This window comes from Cnephaeus nilssonii (assembly GCF_951640355.1).
Source record: "Cnephaeus nilssonii genome assembly, chromosome: 7".
Classification (NCBI taxonomy): domain Eukaryota; kingdom Metazoa; phylum Chordata; class Mammalia; order Chiroptera; family Vespertilionidae; genus Cnephaeus; species Cnephaeus nilssonii.
In genome coordinates, this window is record NC_137078.1 from 53223498 (window position 1) to 53246386 (window position 22889).

The 22889-nt window shown below is 38.2% G+C and overlaps 1 protein-coding gene across 2 annotated transcripts in view; it reads left to right on the plus strand.

Annotated features, from left to right (window-relative positions):
- Positions 1-22889, plus strand: part of PTGER3 (prostaglandin E receptor 3) — a 121032-nt gene that overhangs the window by 25614 nt on the left and 72529 nt on the right. For both annotated transcript variants that reach the window (XM_079776180.1, XM_079776181.1), the window contains exon 2: positions 7180-7359. In XM_079776180.1, the coding sequence (XP_079632306.1) occupies positions 7180-7359 (180 nt within the window). The remainder of the gene's footprint in view (positions 1-7179; positions 7360-22889) is intronic.

Sequence of the window (22889 nt, forward strand, 5' to 3'; positions counted from 1 at the left end):
GAGAGTAATTCTTCCTTTCTAAATGCTGTGATGGCAGGGGTTTTTCTCTTGAAGGACCCTATTAGGTAGAGATTTAAGGAAATCAGACATAGATAAGACATTCATTTCCTTGCACTATTTCCCCGGAGCATCCACTGTTGTCTCTGAATGTCACAGCATCGTGTTCTGGAAGCATATGCAATAGGGCAATAGCCTGGGGCTTGGGAAGAGGTGTGCTATGTAAATGGAAGGCGTTAATTATTCTTATCTCATTTCACTTCTGCAACTGCACTACTGGATGGAGGAGATATCTGGTAAGCATTATTAATCATGTTTTGGAGAAGGGAGAAATTAAGATTCTAAGTTAGGTAACTGGTCCCCAAACTAGAAGCACAGCTGTCAGATTTGTGGCAGGTCTTTAACTCTTGGTCAGTGTGTTTGCCTTTCTGTTACTTCTAAAATGATCTCCCTGAAGCTTTCTGACTCCAGCATCTTGTCCCTTCCATGGTGCACTTCTTAACTTTGCAATTTTCCTCTCTCCTCTATTCACCAAAGCACACCCTTGGCATTTTCCTGAAGAGGAATTTTGACTTTTGTTCCACACCTTTTACCTTCGGTTTCTTTTCTTTTTCAAATTCAGTCCTTATTCCATTTCCATCTTTGCCCCAGAATTTATCAGACAAAACTTAACCACAGAAGGATAGGTAAGAGGCCATGCAGTCCAAGAGCTGTGTACTGGTGAGCTTATTAAAACAGAACAAATGATCTGCCTTAAAGCCATAAATGGTGGCAGAGCCATTAATTAGTAGGATTTACTTCCAATTTTTAGTTCATTGTTGTTTTGAAAATTTTTTAAATCAAATTACATATTAATAAAGATGAGATTACACAACTTCTAGTAATTTTTAAAATGTCTATGAACTCTTCATTTCCGAAGTTCTGGGTTTAGATAATGCAGCAGCAGCTTCTGAAGCAGTAGTCCTGAATGCCGAGACAATTCGGCAACTGGAAAACAGTGGTGACCAGACTGGAAAGACAACAACTATTCTTTGACTCGACTCTACAATGAAACTTAGTCCCAGGACAATCCTTCAAATTATGTAATTAAGTACTTTAAAGGGCCCAGACTGGTTCCAGTGCATTATAATATCAAGCACACTTGTCAAACTGGAGAGGGAATTTCCAGTAAAGCAGGTTATTTTCCCAGGCCTAACCACAGAATGTTATGGAAAACAAAACACATTAATCAAAATTGGCCGTGGAGCAAAGTTCTCTTAAACACTTACATTAGATAGAACCTGAGAATGCATAAATGCCACATAATGGAGCCTAAGGGCAAGTGACCAATTTTATTTTCCTTCCCCCACATTCATTTTTCTGGGTTCACTCATTTATCATCTTCAATAGGTATTTATGGCCTAGAAGCCAAGGTACTTTTGAACCAAGAAGTGAAGTACTGAAGATTTTTGAATGTGTAGGTACAGACCCTGCTGCAGGAAATAAAACCCAAATGCAGACTATGGAAAAGTCTCCCTGGTTTGTGCTTTGCACATTTAAAAAGACCCTTATCACTGGCTAAGGGGCAAATCATTATTTTTCATTGAGGATGGAGCAAGGCAATTGCCCTTGACACTAGCCAGCGATAGCGAATTTAGCAGTCACTGATAGAGCTGTGTTCCTGGTTATCACAGGTACAAAAAAAGAGCTCTCCCTGCTGATAACCAGGGGAGAGGCATGAGGTCTGGCAGAGTCACGTGGACCCTGGGGAAATGCTGTGGAAGAGCGCCCCCTCTGAGCAGCCAGAATTGGTCCCAAGGCTCCCTTGACAGCTAGTTCATCATACGAGGCTGATTGGAAGGAGCAGTCCTACAGCATACACACGTGTTTGCTAAAATAAAAATTAGCCTCTGTGCTGTCCCAGCATCCTGTTTTTTGTTTGTCCTCCCTTTAGAAGGAGTAAAATTGGACTTAACAAGAATAATTAATTCTACCAGAAATCTGCATATTCACACCAAAGTTTTTCCTCCCAAAGTCTGACCATCTAAAAGGTATTTGTAAAAATCATAATGACTGGTTAGCTCCTTGAACATAGGAGCACACCAACAGATGGATGCTAACTTGCATTTATGTTCAGAATTAGATGAGGAAATTGGGGTCCTACTTCCATCCTTGCTGCCATTTGGAAATGGCAATATCATACTCACTGCCTCTAATTCAAATTATCTTCCTAGTGCACATCTCATTATTTCTGGGGAAAGCTGGAATATCTCTCCCCACGTGCCAGCTCTTGCTTACAGAGCTTGGCTTCATAATGCCATAATCACTGCATTGTAAATAGGAAATTACTGGAAATTACCGTTGACTAATCCATGTAAGGCATATGAAACCTATATTAGCCCAATAAAAATTATTTAGTATTATTAGCCTCATAAAAATTAATTTTATAATAATCAAGGAGAACTGTATAAAGTGACTTAAATCTCATTTTAATAAGTGATTTTTTTTGTAAATTTTCCTGATTATAAAAACTTGGAGAAATTCAATACTTTATTATATAAGGGAAAATGGAAATGTAATTTAAATGATCATTCTAGACCAGGCTCAGAACACTTTCAAGAAAATGGTTAATGGTGAAATGTATTTAATTATTAGGCAAGATGAAGGGCTGAAAGAACTAGATAAAATCTTTCCAATTGTTTATAAAAAGAAGAAAAAATACTTGCTAGCTCTCTCCCAAATGATTTGAGAGAGAGCTAGCAATTATTTTTGAGAGAGAGAAGGAAGGGAGAGGGAAAGGGAGAGAAACATTGATGATTGAGAACCATCTACTGGTTGTCTCCTGCATGCCCCCTGTTGGGGATCGAGCCTGCAACCTTGGGCATGTGCCCTGACCGGGAATCAATCCGTGACCTCAGTGCATGGGACGACACTCAACCAACTGAGCCACACTGGCAGGGCACTAGCCACATATTTTTTTATATAAATAAAACTGAATTGAAAATACAGTTTTATACCTTTTAGTTAAATACACTAAAATCTAACTGATGTCACTAGAATAACAAGAATTCATTTTTACATGTTGCAAATTTAGAAATTGAGATAATTTAGACAGGGGTGAGGATGAAGTTTACTTTTACTTTATTTATGTTAAAGTTTCCTAAGAAAGTGAATAAGCTTGCTAGGATGTGTTATCTATGAGAGGGAATAAGTCATTTTCAAGCTCATTCCTCCCCATCCCCTCTCAACAGTTGCTGAGCGCTCACTCTGTGGGTCTATTAGTTTCCTATGGTAGCTCTTTAGCAAATTACCACAAACTCAGTGGCTTGAAACAACACAACACAAATTTCTCTTCCAGTTTTGTTGGTTAGAAGCCTGACATAGTCTCACTGGGCTAATATCAAAGTGTCCATAGAGCTGCTTTTTTTTTTTTTTCTGGAAGCTCTGAAAGAGAATCTGAGACTGACTTTTTTGCTTTTTTCCATTTTTAGAGGCCATCCATCTATATTCCTTAACTCATGGCTTCTTTCCTTCATCTTCAAAACCAGCAACATTATATTGCTCTGACCATTCTTTTGTAGTCACATCTTCCTCTGACCACAGCTGGAAAAGGTTCTCAGATATTGAGGACCCATGTGATGATACATTGAACCCACCCAGATAATCCAGGACAATCTCCCCACCTCAAGGCCCTTAATGCTAATCACATCTACTATGTCCTTTTAAAATTTTTATTTTATTTTTACTTTTAGAGAGAGAGGAAGGGAGGGAGGGAGGGAGGGAGGGGTAGACAGACAGAGAGAGAGAGAGAGAGAGAGAGAGAGAGAGAGAGAGAGAGATTGATCAGTTGTTTCCCTTATCAATGCATTCATTGTATGTGCCCTGATCAGAATCAACCCACAACCTTGGCATATTGGGACGATGCTCCAACCAACTGAGCCACCCGGCCAGGGCTGCTATGTCCCTTTTTGCCATGTGTGGTAATATATTCACAGGTTCCCGGGACGAGACCTGGATATCTTTGGGTCATCTGCATACCACAGTGGGAGGTAGTGTTCAGTTCACAGGACTATGAACCAGCATTAGAAGATACCATGTAGATATATTAATTTTAAACACATTTGAATAAATGAGAATAATAAATTCATATTTATTAATGAAGGGAATAATGTTTATATACATAATACTACCTTATAATCTGTCCTCTTCACTTAATTCTTATATGCACTATTATGTGAGCTAAACATGCTATTCTACTCCTTACGCAAGGGAGAAGGACAAACAAAAAACAGGATGCTTGGACAGCCAGAGCCTCCCTTTAGCTGGTGCATGGATACGCTGCTCAGTCACGCCTTCTGATCAGCCTCATAACCAATTGGTCAAGGGAGCTTTGAGACCCATACAGAAGGAAGGAAATATATGTATTTTATCAAGCTGTACTCCTGATGTTAGAGATTCATGAGTTCACAGTTTCTTATGGTGTAGATAATGCTTCACTGAACATTCAATTATTTGTGCAGCTGTTTTTTGCTTTTATTGAATAAATCCCTTGGAAAAAATCATTTGAAAGAAATTATGGACTCAGAAGATATGTTGTCTAATTACTGATTGCCTATCCATTCCCCTCTTCTTATTTATAGGACCATAATTTTGTTTAGGTATTAGGTGCTAATTTGGTCAAAGACCACAGGTTAAGCCCCAGGGAATAAATGTGTCTGATAAACCAAACCTGGCTTTTTTCTATTTCCTTTGCCAATAATTGATTTAAGAATTACCTGTGACTCAACTCAGTCCAATAAGATCAAGTTGAAGTTTTTATAGCTGATTGATCAGAGCTGGGATTTAGGCTGCTGCATCTGTGATGTGCTAACCCCACCATCTGGGTGTCTGTTATTACTAAATTCACATGCATGAAGGAGATAAACTAGCATGAGATTGGAATAAGAGCAAAAAAAGACAGCACAGAGGATGAAGCAAAGGAGGATTCAAAGATGTCTCTGACACGTGGGGACAGGTGACTGTGTAAGAATGAGGGTTTGCGGTTCGGGTGTTTCAGATGCTCAGGGATGTTGACTTCAATTTGGGATGTGCGACCTGAGGACAGACCATCCCAGGAAGTGTGGGCCTCCAGGTCACAGTGGTTTTAATAGAAATGCGCTTTGAGCAACACATATAAGCTGTGTATATCATTTTAAATTTTCTAGTAGCTATATAATAGAATCCTACATAATAAAATGGTAATATGTAAATTACCGTCACTCCGCTACGCCCACGATTGGGCCGGCAGGAGGCGCAGGGGGCGGGACTCAGGGTGGCCGGGGTAGCTGATTGGGCCAGCAGGACGCTGAGTGGCGCCGCGAGCTCAGCGTCTGTGCCATGGCTGCCCCGGAGGCTTTTGGAAGGCCTGGGGCACCGGCGGACAGCCAGCCCGCTGGTGCACCAGGTGCATGATTAAATCATGCACTGGGCCTCTAGTATAATAGAAAAAGTAAAAAAGAAACAAGTGATGTTAATTTTAATGCTAAATTTTATTTAACACAATATATAAAAATATTACAATTTTAGTATATAATCATTACATATTCCAACATCTTGACTTGTTCTGGTCACATTTCAAGCACTTTAAATAGCCAGGCACCTAGAAAGATGAATTTAGAAACCAGTTGTAATGTCAGCTCCTTCCTTTGCTTGTGAACGTGAACCTATGTTTGGGTTGTTCTTGCCCAGTATATTCCCAGGAGCAGAACAGCTGGGAGGCAGCAGATGAAATAGTGCCCCGTTGTTTTCCAAGGTGGTGGCTCCAGCTCACACTCTCACTAGTAATGTGTAGAAGAGTCCTCGCTGTTCCACATTCTCACTGACATTTGGAAAAGTCACATTTCTTCATTTTTGTGAAACGATTGGGTATAAACGGGTTTGTTATTTTTTTCATTTTTTCATAATCAAGATTAATTTTTTTTCATTTTTTCATAATCAAGATTAATGAGCTTGATTATGTTTTCAGATACATATGAACCTTCAATTTTTCCCTTCTGGGCAAATCACAAATATTTATTCATTCAAATAGAAATATGTGCATTACATGTTTTTTATATATATATATATATATACACATACATACACATTACATACATATATATACATTACACATATATACATTACATATATACATTACACATATACACATATGTATACATTATATATACATTACATATATACATTATATGTTATATATATGTATATGTGTGTGTATATATATATATATATATCACATAACATATTCGCATACATGTCATATAATATTTCTATTCACAAAATACTTATTGATCACTACCTGCTAAATATTGGTCTAGGTACTGTAAATATATTTGTAGGGGAAAAACGGTCCCAAATCCTGCCTTCATGGAGTCTATGTGTATATGTGGCGAGGAGGCAGAGACAAAAAAAGTAAAATGCCATGTGCCATATGAAGTCAGTGAACCTGGGTTTAGTCTGGCTCAGCCATTTTATATCATTAAACCTTAGTTTATGAAATTGTAAAAAGAAGACAGCAAGAATATCAATCTTACATATTTTTTCTTTTTTATTGAATTTATTGTGGTGACATTGGTTAATACAATTATATAGATTTATTTCATGTGTACAATTCTAAAATACATCATCTGTATATTGTATTATGTGTTCCTGACACAGTAGTTGGCAAATTGTTAGGATTCAGAAAATATTATTATTATTATTATTATTATTATTATTATTATTATTTTCTTTCTTGCTTCTCTTTTTCTTCAGTAATATTTTTTTTTAGTTATAATTTCTGAAGTTTAAGATTAAATATGTTTTGATTATGTAGAAGTGTTGGCTCTCATTTGGGTAACAGCATGCTGTGTTTTCTGCAACAAGACAAATAACTTTAGCTAATTTTAAAATGTGTTATTTTGAATCTTCTTAAATCCCAAGGATCAAGAGCCTGAGAACATACACTTTTTAAAAAGCTGCATCTTGTCAAATAGCCAAAAATGTGGGAACATCCATAGGAATGTCTTGTATAATTCAGGGCTGTGTTCTGTGAGCATAAATGTTGCTTGAATTCATTTCACTGCAACCACCAATGTATTGTAAACTGACTGTGTGCAAAGTGCTATTTAGAGGAGATGCATATGACCTTATTAATCTTTGGAACAATTATTTGTCCCTCTTTCTTAGATAATGATGTTGAAAATGATCTTCAATCAGACATCAGTTGAACACTGCAAGACGCACTCAGAAAAGCAGAAGGAATGCAACTTCTTCTTAATAGCTGTGCGCCTGGCTTCCCTGAACCAGATCTTGGATCCCTGGGTCTATCTGCTGCTAAGAAAGATCCTTCTTCGGAAGTTTTGCCAGGTAGCAAATGCTGTCTCCAGCTGCTCTAATGATGGACAGAAAGGGCAACCTATCTCATTATCCAATGAAGTAATACAGACAGGAGCATGAATGAGAACACTTAATCAACATGCATGTTCACAGCTTTCGGCAACAAATAGCCTTAAACCTTACTGTGAATTTAGGCATCTCTGGCATGCCACTGTGTATGCATTGAAGTAGAATTTTTGATATAAGGCTGAATGGTCTCAGCATAGATAATCCCCTGTGTGCCAGAAGTATTGAAACACAAAGGGAAATATATTAATAGCAATCTAGTGTTTTTGAGTCTCTGCCATTTGTAGCTGAATATGTGATTCTTTATAAGTGATCTTAGTCTGTGGTGAGGGTGGGGTGGGGAAAGGTACTATTCCCGTATACTGAGCACATGGGGGATTTAATGCATAGATCATCAAAGACAAGGCAACCATTTGTTTTTGTTCAAAGTCCTTGATCTTCTGTGTTCTCTTTTACTCTCTTTTTCTCTGTGTCACTCTTTTGCCCCCTTACTTAAAAAAAAAAAAAAGTTGAATTAAGATTTAAAAATGTATCCATAAGCTCTGGCTGGTTTTGCTCATCCACCCTTGGACCAAGGGGTCGAGGGTTTGATTCTCAGTCAAGGGTACTACCTGAGTTGCAGGATCCCCACCCCAGGGCAGGAGACAACTCAACCATGTGTCTCTCACACATTGATGTCTCTCTCTCTCTCTCTCTCTCTCTCTCTCTCTCTCTCTCTCTCCCTCTCTCTCTCTTTCTCTCTCTCTCCTTCCTTCTCTTCCACTCTGTCTAAAAATCAATGGGAAAAAATATATATCCTCGAGTGAGGATTAACAAAAAAAAAAGTATCACAATATTCATTGGTACTGGTATTATTTAAGTATTGTTTAATATGTAAATTAGCTGCTAACATTACAAAGTTTAAGTTTTGGTTGGGTTAGAATTAGGTTTACTTATTATCTGAATAAGAGCTGATTTCATTTATTTTAAATATGGGAGGACTTGTGACTATTCAAATTGCTAAAAGTTCCTTTTTTTTTTTTTGCATACATTGTTAATTCCTACAAGCCTGGAGAAAATTCATGGAACTGATCTAGAGGGTCAGTGAAGTGACTTTTCAGAATGCTATTTCAGGACTGATTTGAACGCTAAATATAGGTACTCTGGTTCATTATCTTCTCTGATTATTTTCACTAAAAGTATTCTTCACTCTTTTGGATATTTAAACACTAACTCAGATTCTAAAACCAATAAAATGTTGAGGGTTCCATAAAGAGTTTCCATAGTTTGACCTATTTATTGGACAAGAAAACAATAATATTGACTCCCTCACAGCAATTTCTCTGCCCTCTCCTCAGAGTAGCATATCTAAATATTTATTATGAAATGTTTTTCTTACAGGCTACATCTATACTAACCTTAATAGCTAAGCTTTATATCTTTTCGGCACAAGTAGATTACTACATTAAGTTTTGAGAATTGCACTTTAAAAAAAAAATTTCCCAACAAACACAACCAATCTTTTAAGTTAGGCCTACACAAAATGTGCTTTGTATTCTTAGGAGCATTCATTTTGTAAACAAATTAACATTTTCTTGTGAAGAATTTAATTTTCAGGTTACATTATTGCTTTCATGGTTAAAAAACAAACACCTTACGATTTATTTATATTTCTTCATAGTAACAACATTTTCCTTTGAGTTTAGTAGGCATTTGAAGAAGAATTAACTTTAACAGGTACTGTGTTTCTATTAGATTACTCCGTACACCAGCCCAGTTCAATCAGGAATCATCAGTTTAAATGCCCATGCCAAACTGAGTGAAAAGACAAGATCTGCTGGAGGTGCTTATGTTAATTCATGGTAGTTCCAAGAGTCTAGGTTTTTGGGAAAATGGTGTTAAGTAACCTATCCTAAAACCCCATGGTAAAATCTCTCTATGCCACAAATCAGATGATCTCACAGGCCACCTCATGGGGGATAAGCAAAACTACCGACGTTAGAAAAAGAAAGTGCGTTTAGGATGATCTTGTAATAAAAAGGCTTTGCCACTTGAGTGGTTCCCTAACCCTAGGTTATAATCAGATAGATACACATGCAATGTGGATTCGAGTGGTGTGAGCATGATTGGGTTACTTTTTCCCAACAACTTGTACAGCACTTGGAATATAGAAAGTGTTCAATATTTACTCAGTGGATGAATGAATAAAGGCCTGCCAAACCCCAGTGCCATCAGCGAGGCACCGCCATACGGTTGAAGTGCTTTATGCCACTACAGTTCATCAAGCTGATAAAGTGGATGATCCCTGCTTATTTAATTACAGAAATACGAATTTATCTTCAATGTGTAGTGCCGTATTGCTGCACAGCAAAGTGCTTTATTTGTATTAATAATTTAAGGGACTGGTACATCCAAATATCCCTTCTTACCCAACCATAGAAATACATAAAGATAAAAGAGCATGAAACTTATTCCCACAAAATAAATCCCTGTCCAGCGAGACCTGGTAGATGTGGACAAATGGCAAGTGGAAAAGGAAGAAATCATGTCAATGGCATATAAGTTTGTTACCTAGGCAGCCATTTGTTAGCCCAGGAAAACCTGACACGACCTAAAAGTCACAAATAATTTTAGCCTTTGGATGAGAGTTGCGGTTAGGTTTCAGAGAATTTGAGCAGAGGCCCTGGATGTGGTTAGGAGGTGGACATCTATAGGCACTGCCCAAGAGGAGTCTGTTTCTGAGTTGAAGTTCATTGGCCTTAAAATTCACTCTCATATATGTACTTAGTTTATGCATATATCTGAGCAGGGGAAAAATACATGCATAAATTATGACAATTCCTAAACTTCACAGTATTGGTAAAAATAAACACAGAAATAAATAAATATCTAGGAAACCACATGGAAAGAAATGAGTGAGTAGAATGTGGAAGTATAGGTGAAATCAGCCTTCATAGATTTTACAGAGGAGTCCTGATTTTCTAAACCATGGAAGAAAATGATGACATACTATACAATAAGAACAGTTTGCTTATCAAAGTATTTAGGTTTGGTGGATTTCTTAAAGATATTTTAAGTTGGAAAAAAAAAGTGTTACCTCAAAATTTACCAGATTTACCTATCGCTATATCCAAGATATTTCAAGTAAACATAAGTGCTTAATCATGCCAGATGTAAATGACTATTTAAAAAGTGCACATATATTTCTACTTAACACTTTCTGATTATACGAAAGATCTAAGGACCATGTTACAGAAAAATAAAATTGCAGAAGCTCATGTAAAACTGAACTATAAAATACCCTGTGACCATGCTGAAGGGAAGGAAGAGGGGGGAGGGAGGGAGGGAAAGAGGGAGGGAAGGAGAGAAAAAGAGAGAGAGAGAGAGAAGAGAGAGAGAGAGAGAGAGAGAGAGAGAGAGAGAGAGAGAGAGAGAGAGAGAGAGACCTGGGATCAAACCTGCAACCTGGTATGTGCCCTGACCTTTCTGGTACATGGGATTATGCTCTAACCCCGTGGTCGGCAAACTGCGGCTCTCGAGCCACATGCAGCTCTTTGACCCCTTGAGTGTGGCTCTTCCAAAAAATGCCATGACCTGGGCGAGTCTATTTTGAAGAAGTGGCGTTAGAAGAAGTTTAAGTTTAAAAAATTTGGCTCTCAAAAGAAATTTCAATCGTTGTACTGTTGATATTTGACTCTGTTGACTAGTGAGTTTGCCGACCACTGCTCTAACCAACTGAGCCACGAAGCCGGCAAATTAGGCTTTTTATTTATTTAATACTTTTTATATTTTTGTTAGTTTCGACCCCAAATTAGTGGTTGGTTTCAATCTTTTCCACAACAATTATTTAATAATTGTTTTGTATTGGGAGCAAGGAGACAGAAAATAGGAAAATTTTTTGCTTTGCAATTTTAGGCATATATATTTACTACTTATTTTCACACTTTAACCCCAAAAGTTGCTCTTGAAATATACAGAACACTGGAAGATGAGTGACACAGAGAGACTGCAGAGTATTTATTACTAAAACTATATGGAATAATTAAAATTTCTATGAAAAGTTTAGTCCATCAATCATGCCAAATCTTCACAGCGGCTTGTTTATTGCTGGTTTTGTGCTTGTATATGTCTCAAAATTTCTAAAACTGATGTCTAAATAAATGTACAGAATTATTTAATGAATGAGATTACATCATTTTTAAAATGAAGACTTTAATACTGTGGCTAAGTCCATAGGACTGTTTTTCTGAGTTGCAATAAAATGCTCATAAGCGGTAACATATATCTGTGATGTGTCATCACATAGGTGGTGATAGAACCAATGTACAAAACTTAAAACCAATCTAAAACTCACATACACATTTGTTAAGAAGCTGAAGCTCAGTATTCTAAGACAACTAATAAGTGGTGATTACATTGAAGCATGAAACAGAGACTTAGGGAACATTTTTTTCATAGAATTCCATTATATTAATATCATTTATCAGATGTGGGGGACCTTTTTTCTGCCAACAGCCATTTGGATATTTATGAAATCATTTGCTTAATATAAGTTTAAGTTGCTATGAAAAAAGCTCCTACATTTATTGAATTTTGAGTCCTGCCTGCCGTTGCCTTGGTAGGGCCAACCAAATGATTTCTCAGGCTTATACAGCCAGGGGGTCGGGCGTTCCCCATCCCTGATTTATATAGATACTGATCTGATGCAAAAATTCATATTCACCTGAATTACTCCAACCGAAAAGGTGTTCATTTTATTATGACTTTGTATCTCTGGTTATCAAGTACAATCTTGTACTGTGTTCCCTGGATGCATTTTTGATGGAGTCCACCTTGAATAAAAATGCAGAGAGTAAAAAAGGAGTAGTATAGGTGACTGTCCTCAAAGTGACAAAGGGAAAACTGAGACTGTACATATCAATGGAGGCTTCAACAAGTCTAGAATAAAGTCATTTTTTTAAAAAAGGAGATCAACAATTAGTTTTTAAGTCAGATGGGAAGATATCTTCAAAACATGCTACTTAACAATTCCATTCTCGCTCCTGTTCTCTGCTCTTTTAAGGAAGGAAAAAGCAGAAAGTTCTCATTTTATATATTCTCCATTTTATAACTCCTAAAAGGATTGTATTTCAAGGCTTATAACGTATACAAGTTGAGTTGTAAACCATTATATTACTATCAGCTGAGTACATTTTGATCCTTGAGAAATACAATTCGATTGCATATATACTATATTGATTTATATATTACATTTTCTTTATTGAGAATTAAAATTATTTTATCCTCAGAAATACATCAGTATCATATCATAAGCATCCCAAATATCTCCTGGTTTACATATATTTTTTTTTCACTAGAAACAAGCTTGTTCCCCCTAGGCCCCTTGCTTCCCACCTGCTTATTAATTTTTTAAATAGAAAGTAACAGAAATATTTGCTATTGGTGAAAGCTGAGATTGGTTTTAAGAGGAAAGAGAATGGCTTCATATTTCTAATATGCCAACATCCTAATATATGAGATAGATCTTTAATGTCTGCTGGGATGGCACAATTTTATTATTGGAATAAAGATAGGAAGGAAAGAGGTCACCATCACCACCAACAACCTTTTCAGCATTTTCGAGATGATTCCACCTCTGAAGTTATTTTCAAAAGCGCAGCTCTTAAATTCTCTTGTCCATTGTTTTAGGATTCGAATACTGTGGCCTTGTAATGAAAGTGAATCAGGTATCTAGCCAAAAGCTAGCCAATCACCAAACTTTAATCGCTATTTGAAATGAGTTTCTTTATATAGTTTTCAGTAATGTAAAGCAGAGAAAATGCATATGACTTCCTGATACACTTTACTTCAATGTTATTTCAACCTTTGAAAGGGTACATTTATGTGGAGTGGGCATGGAGGGTGGGGTAGGGGGCACAGAGAAAGATATGGAGGAAAACCTGTATAAACCCAACCCTGTTAGAAATCTTCATCCCTTTCGGCCCATTCCACAGAAGCACAGAGAGAAAGGGACCACATTTATCTTGACACTGGAGCTCAGTCGGACAAAGCAAGGTGTGGCCCATGGTGTTCTTTTTCATAAGAGCAGGTGTTAAGTTCACTCAAGTCATATCACTGACTGCTAAATGCTCTGCTTTCTATACATAAACTTATATGTGTGTATTAAATATTTACCTCCTCCTTCTTTATTTAAATGTCTAAATGTGTTTATACAAATAGCAGAAAATTGAACATTTCTTTAAGCAAGCAAGCTAAAACTAGGCACCGATTGTCTGAATCTGGTAACAACAAAGGAAAATGAGTACTATTTACATAGTGTATCTAAGTAAGAACTGAAATCATTGGCACTTTAATCAATAATTATTATAAAGGCTTTTAATCAACCTGTAAAGGCTTTTCAGCATTTTGGAGATGAAAGCTTATGTTTTCCCACCTCTCCTACTCAGTAAACCATCCCTATACACTTGGTTGAGTGAGAAAGTATACTTCTATCACCTCTATGTAAAGTTTTTTGGGGAGTTATCTTAAGTGCATTGAAATATATCTTCCAGCACATTTTAAAGGCTGGTATTCAATATTGTGGAGATAAAGAATAAAAAGAGACTATGAAAAGTACATCAGAATTTTGATGGCATTCGAGTCATAGCTAGTTTGTGTATTTAATTAATGTATGTTATTTATGTGGTGTTTGTCAATGGAAAAATAAAGTTGAATGTTCTGAAATGTTCCTGTCTTTTTTTCCTGATGTCAACTCATGTCAGGAATATTATAATTGCATTAACTATTTTGCCAAAATCCTATTTGACATGCTTTGTCAAAATAACAGCCCAAGGTAATGCAACAGTATCATGCTATCTGGAACAATGAAATAATTTTATTTTGTGTTCTATAATCACCAACTATACAAAGGATCACTTATGTGCTATTAATCTGACAGGTGCTTTTTTCCTATTTTCAACATGATACTTACTCATGTTATAATACAAGAATTTTTGTTGTTCATACAAAAGCACATTTATAAATTATTCTAAACGTAGTTCTTTCATTTTCTTATGGATTCTAGTATAATCTACTGGCATCCAACATCAGATTCGTCCTTGGGTGCAGTCAGACCCTTTACCAGTCTGATACCTGGACATTGGTATGAGCTGATTACTAGTGGAGACAAATGTTGGGCTGCCTCACTACCCTAGATATGTGCTCATTGAGGTCACCCTCCTCTTTCCTTCTTCAGTGAAGGGAGTTCTGTATAATGTAGACTACAACGCCAAGCTTATTAAAAGTAGCACGTAGCACTTGCTCTCTATCCCCCTAAGAAAAAGAATTTAGGGTGAGCTCTGTCCTAGGTCCCCAAACAGGTATTATAGTCTCTACAGTCTGTGTTCTTTAGCATTTCAGGTAAACGTCATAGGCTATCTTTCAGTAGGCCAAAATGTGCCACCACAATGCTCATGAAAATCATGCCATGGCCCTAGCTGGTTTGGCACAGTGGATAGAGCATCGGCCTGCAGACTGAAGGGTCCTGGGTTCGATTCTGGTCAAGGGCACATGCCTGGGTTGTGGGCTCGATCCCCAGTAGGGGTCAGCAAATCAATGATTCTCTCTCATCATTGATATTTCTCTCTCTCCCTCTCCCTTCTTCTCTGAAATTAATAAAAAGAAATACATTTTAAAAAGAAAATGGTACCTTTAAAATAACACATACCATGAAATGAAACATTGCCCAATTTCATGTCCTTGGAGGATGTGGGATCAGATATCCTTAGGTATTCTTGGGGGCCACTGTGCTCACCTAAAACAGTCAAGTAAATCCAGTGAGGAGGGTGGGTACACAGACTCCAAGCCCGTCCTCCAAGCCAGGCTTGTTCTTTCCTTCAACATATGTTTGCAGTGTACCTACCTATATGTGCCACACATTCTGGTAGGTGCTAAGACATAGGATTTTTTTTAAAAAATGTCTTCCACAGATTTATAATCTAGTAGGGGAAGAAGAAATACTTTGATCAGAGCTGTGATTAAGCATGTGGTACTATGTGAGCCTATGGGGGAGGTGATGCTAAAATAGGAAATGGTTTCCTGTAGGAAGTGACATTTAATCTGCCTTTTGGAGGAAGGAGTAGGTGTTAACCAGGACAGCATTTTAGGGTACTTTTCCATTTTACTCTGCGGAAAGCATTACACTCTCCAAGACATTCCAACGGGCTACCTTCTAGTGGCTGTTGTGAAAAGTATGGGTCTATAACCTCCCGGAGGGGGCAGCAGTGGCAGGCCTCACAGTAGGGTTTCTAAACCTCAGCATTAGTACACATTGGGCCAGATCATTCTTTGTTATGGGGGACAATCCTATGCAATGTAGGCTGTTGAGCAGCACCTCTGGCATCTACCCTCCAGATGCTAGTAACACCTCCCTAGTTATGACAATCAAAAATATTGCCAAACATTGTCAAATGTACCGTGGGAGACCTAATCGCTCCCAGGAATGAACCTCTGCCTTAGGGCAAGGGCTGTGGCCACCAAGAGGGTGCCATGTGCCAGGACAGGGCCACCAGTGGGTCTGAGTTCTGACAGGCACTGTTCTGGCGCCTCCCCAGGCAGCAGGCACTAGAATGCCAGTTTGTGTCTGACTGCACAAAAATGTGGCACTCCCACTACAACAATGCCTGGGTCACCCCAGGCCCTGATCCACTTCTGTAATCACATAAACACCTATTCACAAACCAAGAGGTACAATTTTTCAGAAAGGATCGTCTTTCTATTGAAGCATCCAATCCCTGTTTTGTTCTTGAGAAGAGGCCCTCGGCTTATATGTTAGGCTTTTATATCTCTCAAAGGGAAAGCTAAAGAAAGTGAGCCAATTTATCCCAGGACCTTTAAAAATCTCTTATAATTCTTCTTAAGTTCACATTTCCAGACAGGTGCCTTAGTAGGCGAGAACTAACTTACCAAACTCTGTCTTTAATGGGACTTTTGCATATGTCATCTGTGTAACAGAGCTGTAGCAGCTTTATTTAATTGAAAGGGTTTTTAGCAAAGAGCAGTCAAATTTCAGGCAAATGTCTCTATTAGCCTGGGGCCCTGGGCCTTTCTCAGTTCTTACCAGTCTGTGGTACCTCAAGTATAGGGCTACTATCATACGTTTTGATGACAGAATTCAAGTCATGATCTCTATAACTGTATGGGATGGAAAGTTGAAAGACTTAAACCCCAAATCTGACCAAAAAAATAAAATTAGAATGAGAATATTCATTGGCCTATTTCTGAGGCAAGTAAGAAACATCTCTGGATGATCAGTGTTTATGCATAATTTCTTACACAATTGTTTTTAAAGAAGACTTTGAATATAATACACAATGTTCCTTGAATCTGATTTTGAAAACAACACCGAAAGAAAATAATTCTGAAACCACCACCACCAACTGAGGTCATTTATACCCAGTAGAACACTGGTTCTTAATCACTTTGAGATCAGAGGCCCCTCTAAGAATTTTCATACAGTGTCAGGGGTTGCACAGCCACCACCCCGCCACCCCGCCCCGAAGTCTGTCGGTAAAAGTCTTGGAAGTTTATGGACACAGGTTAAGAATTCTCCCTGTGAGAGAGTCGTTATGATTCAAGGAACCTCACAAGTTTCCATGTTTGGTTAGAAAGCTAAAATCTAAAACTGGAGCTGAGTCAACATAATTGCTTCCGTGTGAACGCCAAAATTCCTTGACATCTCACTATATGCTGCAATAATAAATCAACATAATCAAGGGTGCAATTATTAAAAAAGAGCAACAATCACTTTTTTATATTACCATCCCCTGGAAGAAGGAAACAACACACACTCAGCTAGAAGAGGAGTAAAACAGGCTATTCACAAAAGCAGGTCCAAAGTGAAAGGACCATTAAAACATACAATACAAGTTATCCAATGACGCATTTGCCTCACGACAAAGGAATTGTTTCAGTTTGGCCTTATGCTGACCCAGTAAGAGAGATTTAAAATGAAGCTTTTCAAAAGTCAGTAAAAAAAAAAAAATCACCCTTCTGAAAAATTCAATGGACTATACACAAACCAGCTAAGTGGTTAGAATGTAACTGTTATTTCCTATTACTTTTTGTTATGTAGTTTATGTTGTTATCTATGTCTATGAAGATACATCTATATTTACACTTACGCATGCACTACATCTTTGCATTGCTATTTAGGTCAAAAGCAGCAAGGATGACCCTATTGATTGACCCCTTCAGTGAGAATGCAAGGCATACATTTACAGAGCTTACAAATGTAAAATTAATGATGCTGTAAGCCAACACTTATCAGTAGAGCGATGTATTGATGTTTACAGTTTTTATTTTTCTAGAGGGAAAAGTGTGGAGCAATTCATGACATTTGTCTTTGCACTTTTCTTGCCTTATTGCGGAAGATGGAAATGAAGTCTTAGAGCACTGGGATGTTTGCCTGTTGGAAACAACTCTTTGATACCAAAGCATCCTCCATTCTGAACGAGTGTACATAAATTGGACAGCTGAGCAAGTGTGAATGAAATTGGAACTTGATTTTCATGAAGCGGTAGTTTGGAGTCTTCTTCTTAAAAGATCCACAAAAAACCAAATTTTTTTTTAGAGGAAAAGCAATTGCACTTTGTTATTTATTTTCAAAATTGCTTGACAATTTTTTATTTTTTTTGCCTAGCACCTTTATTTTAAGAATTGCAATGACACAATTTTTACTTGAAAATATTTGGAGAAATAATATTGATTGATTGCCAAACTCTGCTTTAAATGTTGTGTAGCCTTAATTAGATCAGCACGGCTCCCATCCTAATCCCAGATTTTCTCCCACAGTTGTCATCTTGAATACTCCTGCTACTATCCCTTCAGCAGAATTCTCATTGACAGCTGGATTAATTAATCTCATTAATTACTATTTCCCCACTACTGAGAGATTATATATGTAATTTTAAATATTTTAAAACAAACTCATTTCACCAAAATGCTCTCTAAAGTTTTGTGGGTCATAATGGAAGAGAAAAACTTCCAACATTGAACAAGGAGTCAGAATACTTATGTCCAATTATCTGACTTTCTAATCACTGGCTATTTGCCCTTGACAATTCAGTAAACCTCACAGAATTTGAATTTTCTCATTAGCACAGGCTTGTTGGGGTTACGACAATGAATATGAGAACACTTGAAAGCACAGCACAAGTAGTCAAACAACCATAGGATAGTCTTGCTAACTTAGTACTGGGCATTCGCCAGAACATGCAAGTGATATTGAAAGATTAGTTCTGGTTCCACGTAGGGAAAGCTACATAGCTTCTTCCTTCAGGGCTAGTTGCCTCTGCTGTTCAATCAGGGGTGAGTCTGTCTGAGTTCTTCTAACTGCAAAAACACGATTCTCCTTTCTCTCTGGCGTGTCATGCAGCTCCTCTTGTCAACTAAGCACAGACGAGTTTTTTCTTCAGAATCTTAAAAACAGCTCCAAGGAAACCTCTAGGAGCCTTAGCAAGGCACATAAAAGGTTTCTGTTCCTTTTTTTTCACTAAAAATAATGTTTAGATTCCCATTCTCCCTCAGTTATGAGATTGTTCTCTTCTTTCAACCAAAATGCAACATCCTTGAATCCAAAGGCCTTGCCTTCCATTTAAGTTTTTCTGCTTTCTTTTTCTTGCTTCTCATCGAAACTACCAAATCCTATCACTTAAGTTAGATGATGGGTCTTATTTACTTACTTTTTGCTCAAGAAATTACATAAAGTAGATTATACTGTATAGATTTTCATATATGAACTTATCCATTTGTGTGATCTGTTATATCTTAAATGTGCATTTATTTTCTTAAATAAGCTTAATTTTTAATCACAATATTATGTACTTTTAAAAATTCCAACAGTGCTAAGGGCTAATCATGAAGCCTACACTCCTCATTCTTACCCCATACCCACCACTCTGTTCTACAGATTGTATTACTTCCAGCTTTTTTCCCCCCAAATTTCTTTTAGAAATATGAAATACCATCCTATCCTATATAATAAAGAGGTAATGTGCAAATTAACCTTCATGCCTCACAAGATGGCTGCCTATGACCAGGCTGGCAGGGGTGTTAGTGAGGGATGACCAAACGACTGAACAGCAGGCTGCATGGGGCAACCAGGCCGGCAGGGGGGCCATGAGGGGTGACCAGGCCAGCAGTGGGGGGCAGTTAGGGGCAACCAGGTCAGCAGGGGGGGCAGTCGGGGGTGATTAGGCTGGCAGGGGGGACAGTGAGGGGTGACTAGGCCAGCAGTGGGGGGCAGTTAGGGGTGACCAGGCCAGCAGGGGGGGGGGCAGTTAGGGATGATCAGGCTGCAGGCAGAGGCAGTGAGGGGCGATCAGGCTGGCAGGCAGGTGAGAGATTAGGAGCCAGCAGTCCAGGATTGTGAGAGGGATGTCCAGGGGGTCCCAGATTGGAGAGGGTGCAGGCTGGGCCGAGGGGATCCCCCTGCCCCCGCACGAATTTTGTGCACTGGGCCTCTAGTATCTGAATAACATACTTGTGTTGCTGTCTCATTTCATTAACTTTAAACATTACTATATGTTAATTTTCTATTTTGCTTATTTAACTCTCTCCTCACCCATCATCGTTATAACACAATTTTTATTAGATCAGTATTCAGTGTCGGCAGTTGACTGGTAAATACCCTTCACGCTGCATCAGTAGTACTGTGATCATTTCCTTTCTTGGACACATTTCTCTTTTTTTTCTAGACTTAATGGTAAGAAGTTAAATTTGCTTTGTTTTCTTTGTGTCAATGACTAAATCGTAACAGTTTTCCAATTGCCGAAACCTATCTGATCATTTTTACTGTCTTTAGAGGTTACCATTTTCCTAGACTTCTCTGCCTTTTATTGGCACAGCCTTTTATTCCCTGTTTCTAGATCCCGTGTCTTGAATGACCACACCTGCTTTAAAATGGGCTTTTCAATAAAGCGGGAGGGGGGGGGCGGAGTAACAAACCAAACTCCTAGGCAAGGAAAGAGAAAGGTTTTAAATAAAAATAAACACACAGAATAACAGTGATAATAATAACAGTGGCAAATACATTTTATGCACATCATACTTTACATATGTTATCAGATTCTCATGCCAATGCCACAAGGTAGATGTAGGTGTTACCACTTTGCAGGTGAGAAGACAGGCTCATGGAGGGTAAATCACTTGGCCAATACCACTAAGTTAGTGAGAAGTGTAGCTGCGGTTTCACCCCTGATTTTAGGTTAGATTATAATCATTGTGTAATCTCTGAGCAAAAAATTACTACTGGATTGATTATTTTCTAAAGCTTCAAATTTGTCTTTGAGGGCTGCTCTACGGCCCCATGAGAGAAAGGCTTTGGCTGAATGGCATTTCCCAACAGCCAGAAACAAGCTTGAGCAGCTTTTCCAACAGTGCTGATTAGATAGGGCCAGCAAGTTTCTCAGCAAAGATGTGAAGGTCCCTAGGTCCAATCTGGGGGGGGGGGGGGGGGGGGGGGGGCGGGGAGGGGGTGTGCACTTCGGCAAACGTTCAGACCCTGCCTTGGCAGAAGCAGGCCCGCTCTGCGGTGGAGAGAACATTGGCCATCTCCGGCAAAGGGCTGCACGGAAGGGCTGCTCTTCCATTTCCTGCCCAGGCCTGTGGGTTTTCTTGAAAGCGAAGAATTTAGTCACGCTTTGGGTTACTATGTTTATCTCTCTCTCTCTCTCTCTCTCTCTCTCTCTCTCTTCCTTTTTTTGTTTTCCTTCCACACTTCTCCTGCTTGTAAGGTGACTGGGGAGCAGGTTCACTGAGAAGCTGGAAAGGAAGAAGTGGCTCTTGTTCCTAATGACAGAGAAATCCCGTGGGAGAATTTGTAAAATACAGGACAGAAGAGAAGGAGAGAGAGAGAGAGAGAGAGAGAGAGAGAGAGAGAGAGAGAGAGAGAAAGGAGAGAGCAGGCCCTTTGTCATCAGTGAAACCATTTTATTCATTGTCTCTCTCTGCTTAATTTTGAAATTTGCTCCAGCGTTTTCATGCAAAATACAAAGCAGTTTCAGAATGAAGCATATTTGGTGTTTAAGAAAGAGGAAAAACTCCTGTATCCTGTTTTGGAGTTTTTCTTCCCTTGTTGCTAGCAAGAAAAATTGATTTGGTGGATCTGATATTTTATTCTTTCACCAGTTTTCTCTTCAACTGGCTGCTCTGGTTTCCACAGAACAGGTTAGGCTGAGAACAGTACAAAACATTTCGCTCAGAGGAATAAAATCTTGGCACCCCCAAAACTCAAATTCTATTCTTAATGGTAAATTGAAATAACAACCCACCATATCTGTATTACTTTAAAAATTGTTGCATCTTGGAGTCTATCTTTAGTCTCATTTTGAACATTATCTTTTGAATATTTCAATATAAATGCAACAAAAGTCAACAATTCTCAGATATTTTAGGGGTCAGTTAACATTTATTCAGAATGGGTGCACCTAATTATATATAAATTTTATTAAATTTTCTTTTTCACTAACTTGGAGTTAATGAAACCAAATTAAATGAGTCATTGCTTAGGGAAATGTTTGAAAGCCAAAGTCCTCCTTGTCATCTTTTATGTAATTTTGCATTAGAAATGAGCCTTGAGATCTTCATAATGGTTTGTTAATAATATAATTTAGAAAATAATATGGCCCTGGCTGGTTTGGCTCAGTGTATAGAGTGTTGTCTTACGGACTGGAAGGTCCCAGGTTCGATTCCAGTTAAGGGCATATGCCCAGGTTGCGGGCTCGATCCTCAGTAGGCGGAGGATCAGTGATTCTCTCTCATCATTGATGTTTCTCTCTCTCTCTCCCTCTCCCTTCCTCTCTCTCTAAAAATCAATAAAAATATTTTTTTAAAATAATATGGACATTATTTCATGAGAGTAAGTTTTAATAAGAGAGTGGGTCAGGAAAAGATTAAAATAACAGTGATTATGAATGATTACATTGCTGGAAGTTTCTTTATGGGAGACACCATTCTCCATTTCATCAGATGATGGAAGGATGTACCACTCAAACTTCGGGCTCTTTCTCTGTTGCCCAACACCACCATTTGGAAAAAGAGAAAAGAGAGGGACATCTTGGAGAAAGGCAAGAGGCAACTAGGATGCCAAGTACATTAGGAGGATTTTTTTGGATGAGAAGTGCCATGGTCCATTTACCTTCAGGTGTATGAAGGTATGTGTTTTGGAGTCAGATCTGTGAGCAACTTTGGGAGAGTAGTTGTGGAACCTGAAAGCAATTCTTTAAACTCTCTGAGGTTTTTGTATTCTTACATGAAGAATTGGATTTTTTTGCACTTACTTTATAAGGTAGTTGTGAGGATTAAATATCTAAATATCTCAGCAGAAGGGTGGGTACAATACATATGCAAGCGGCATTGTTATTGGTATTGTATTAATAGTGGTAATGGGAGCTACAATAGCAATATTATTTGCTTGAGGAATCCATAAGCCATATTGGTAATGTGGAAAAGACATCCCATCCCATGTATTCATTCCT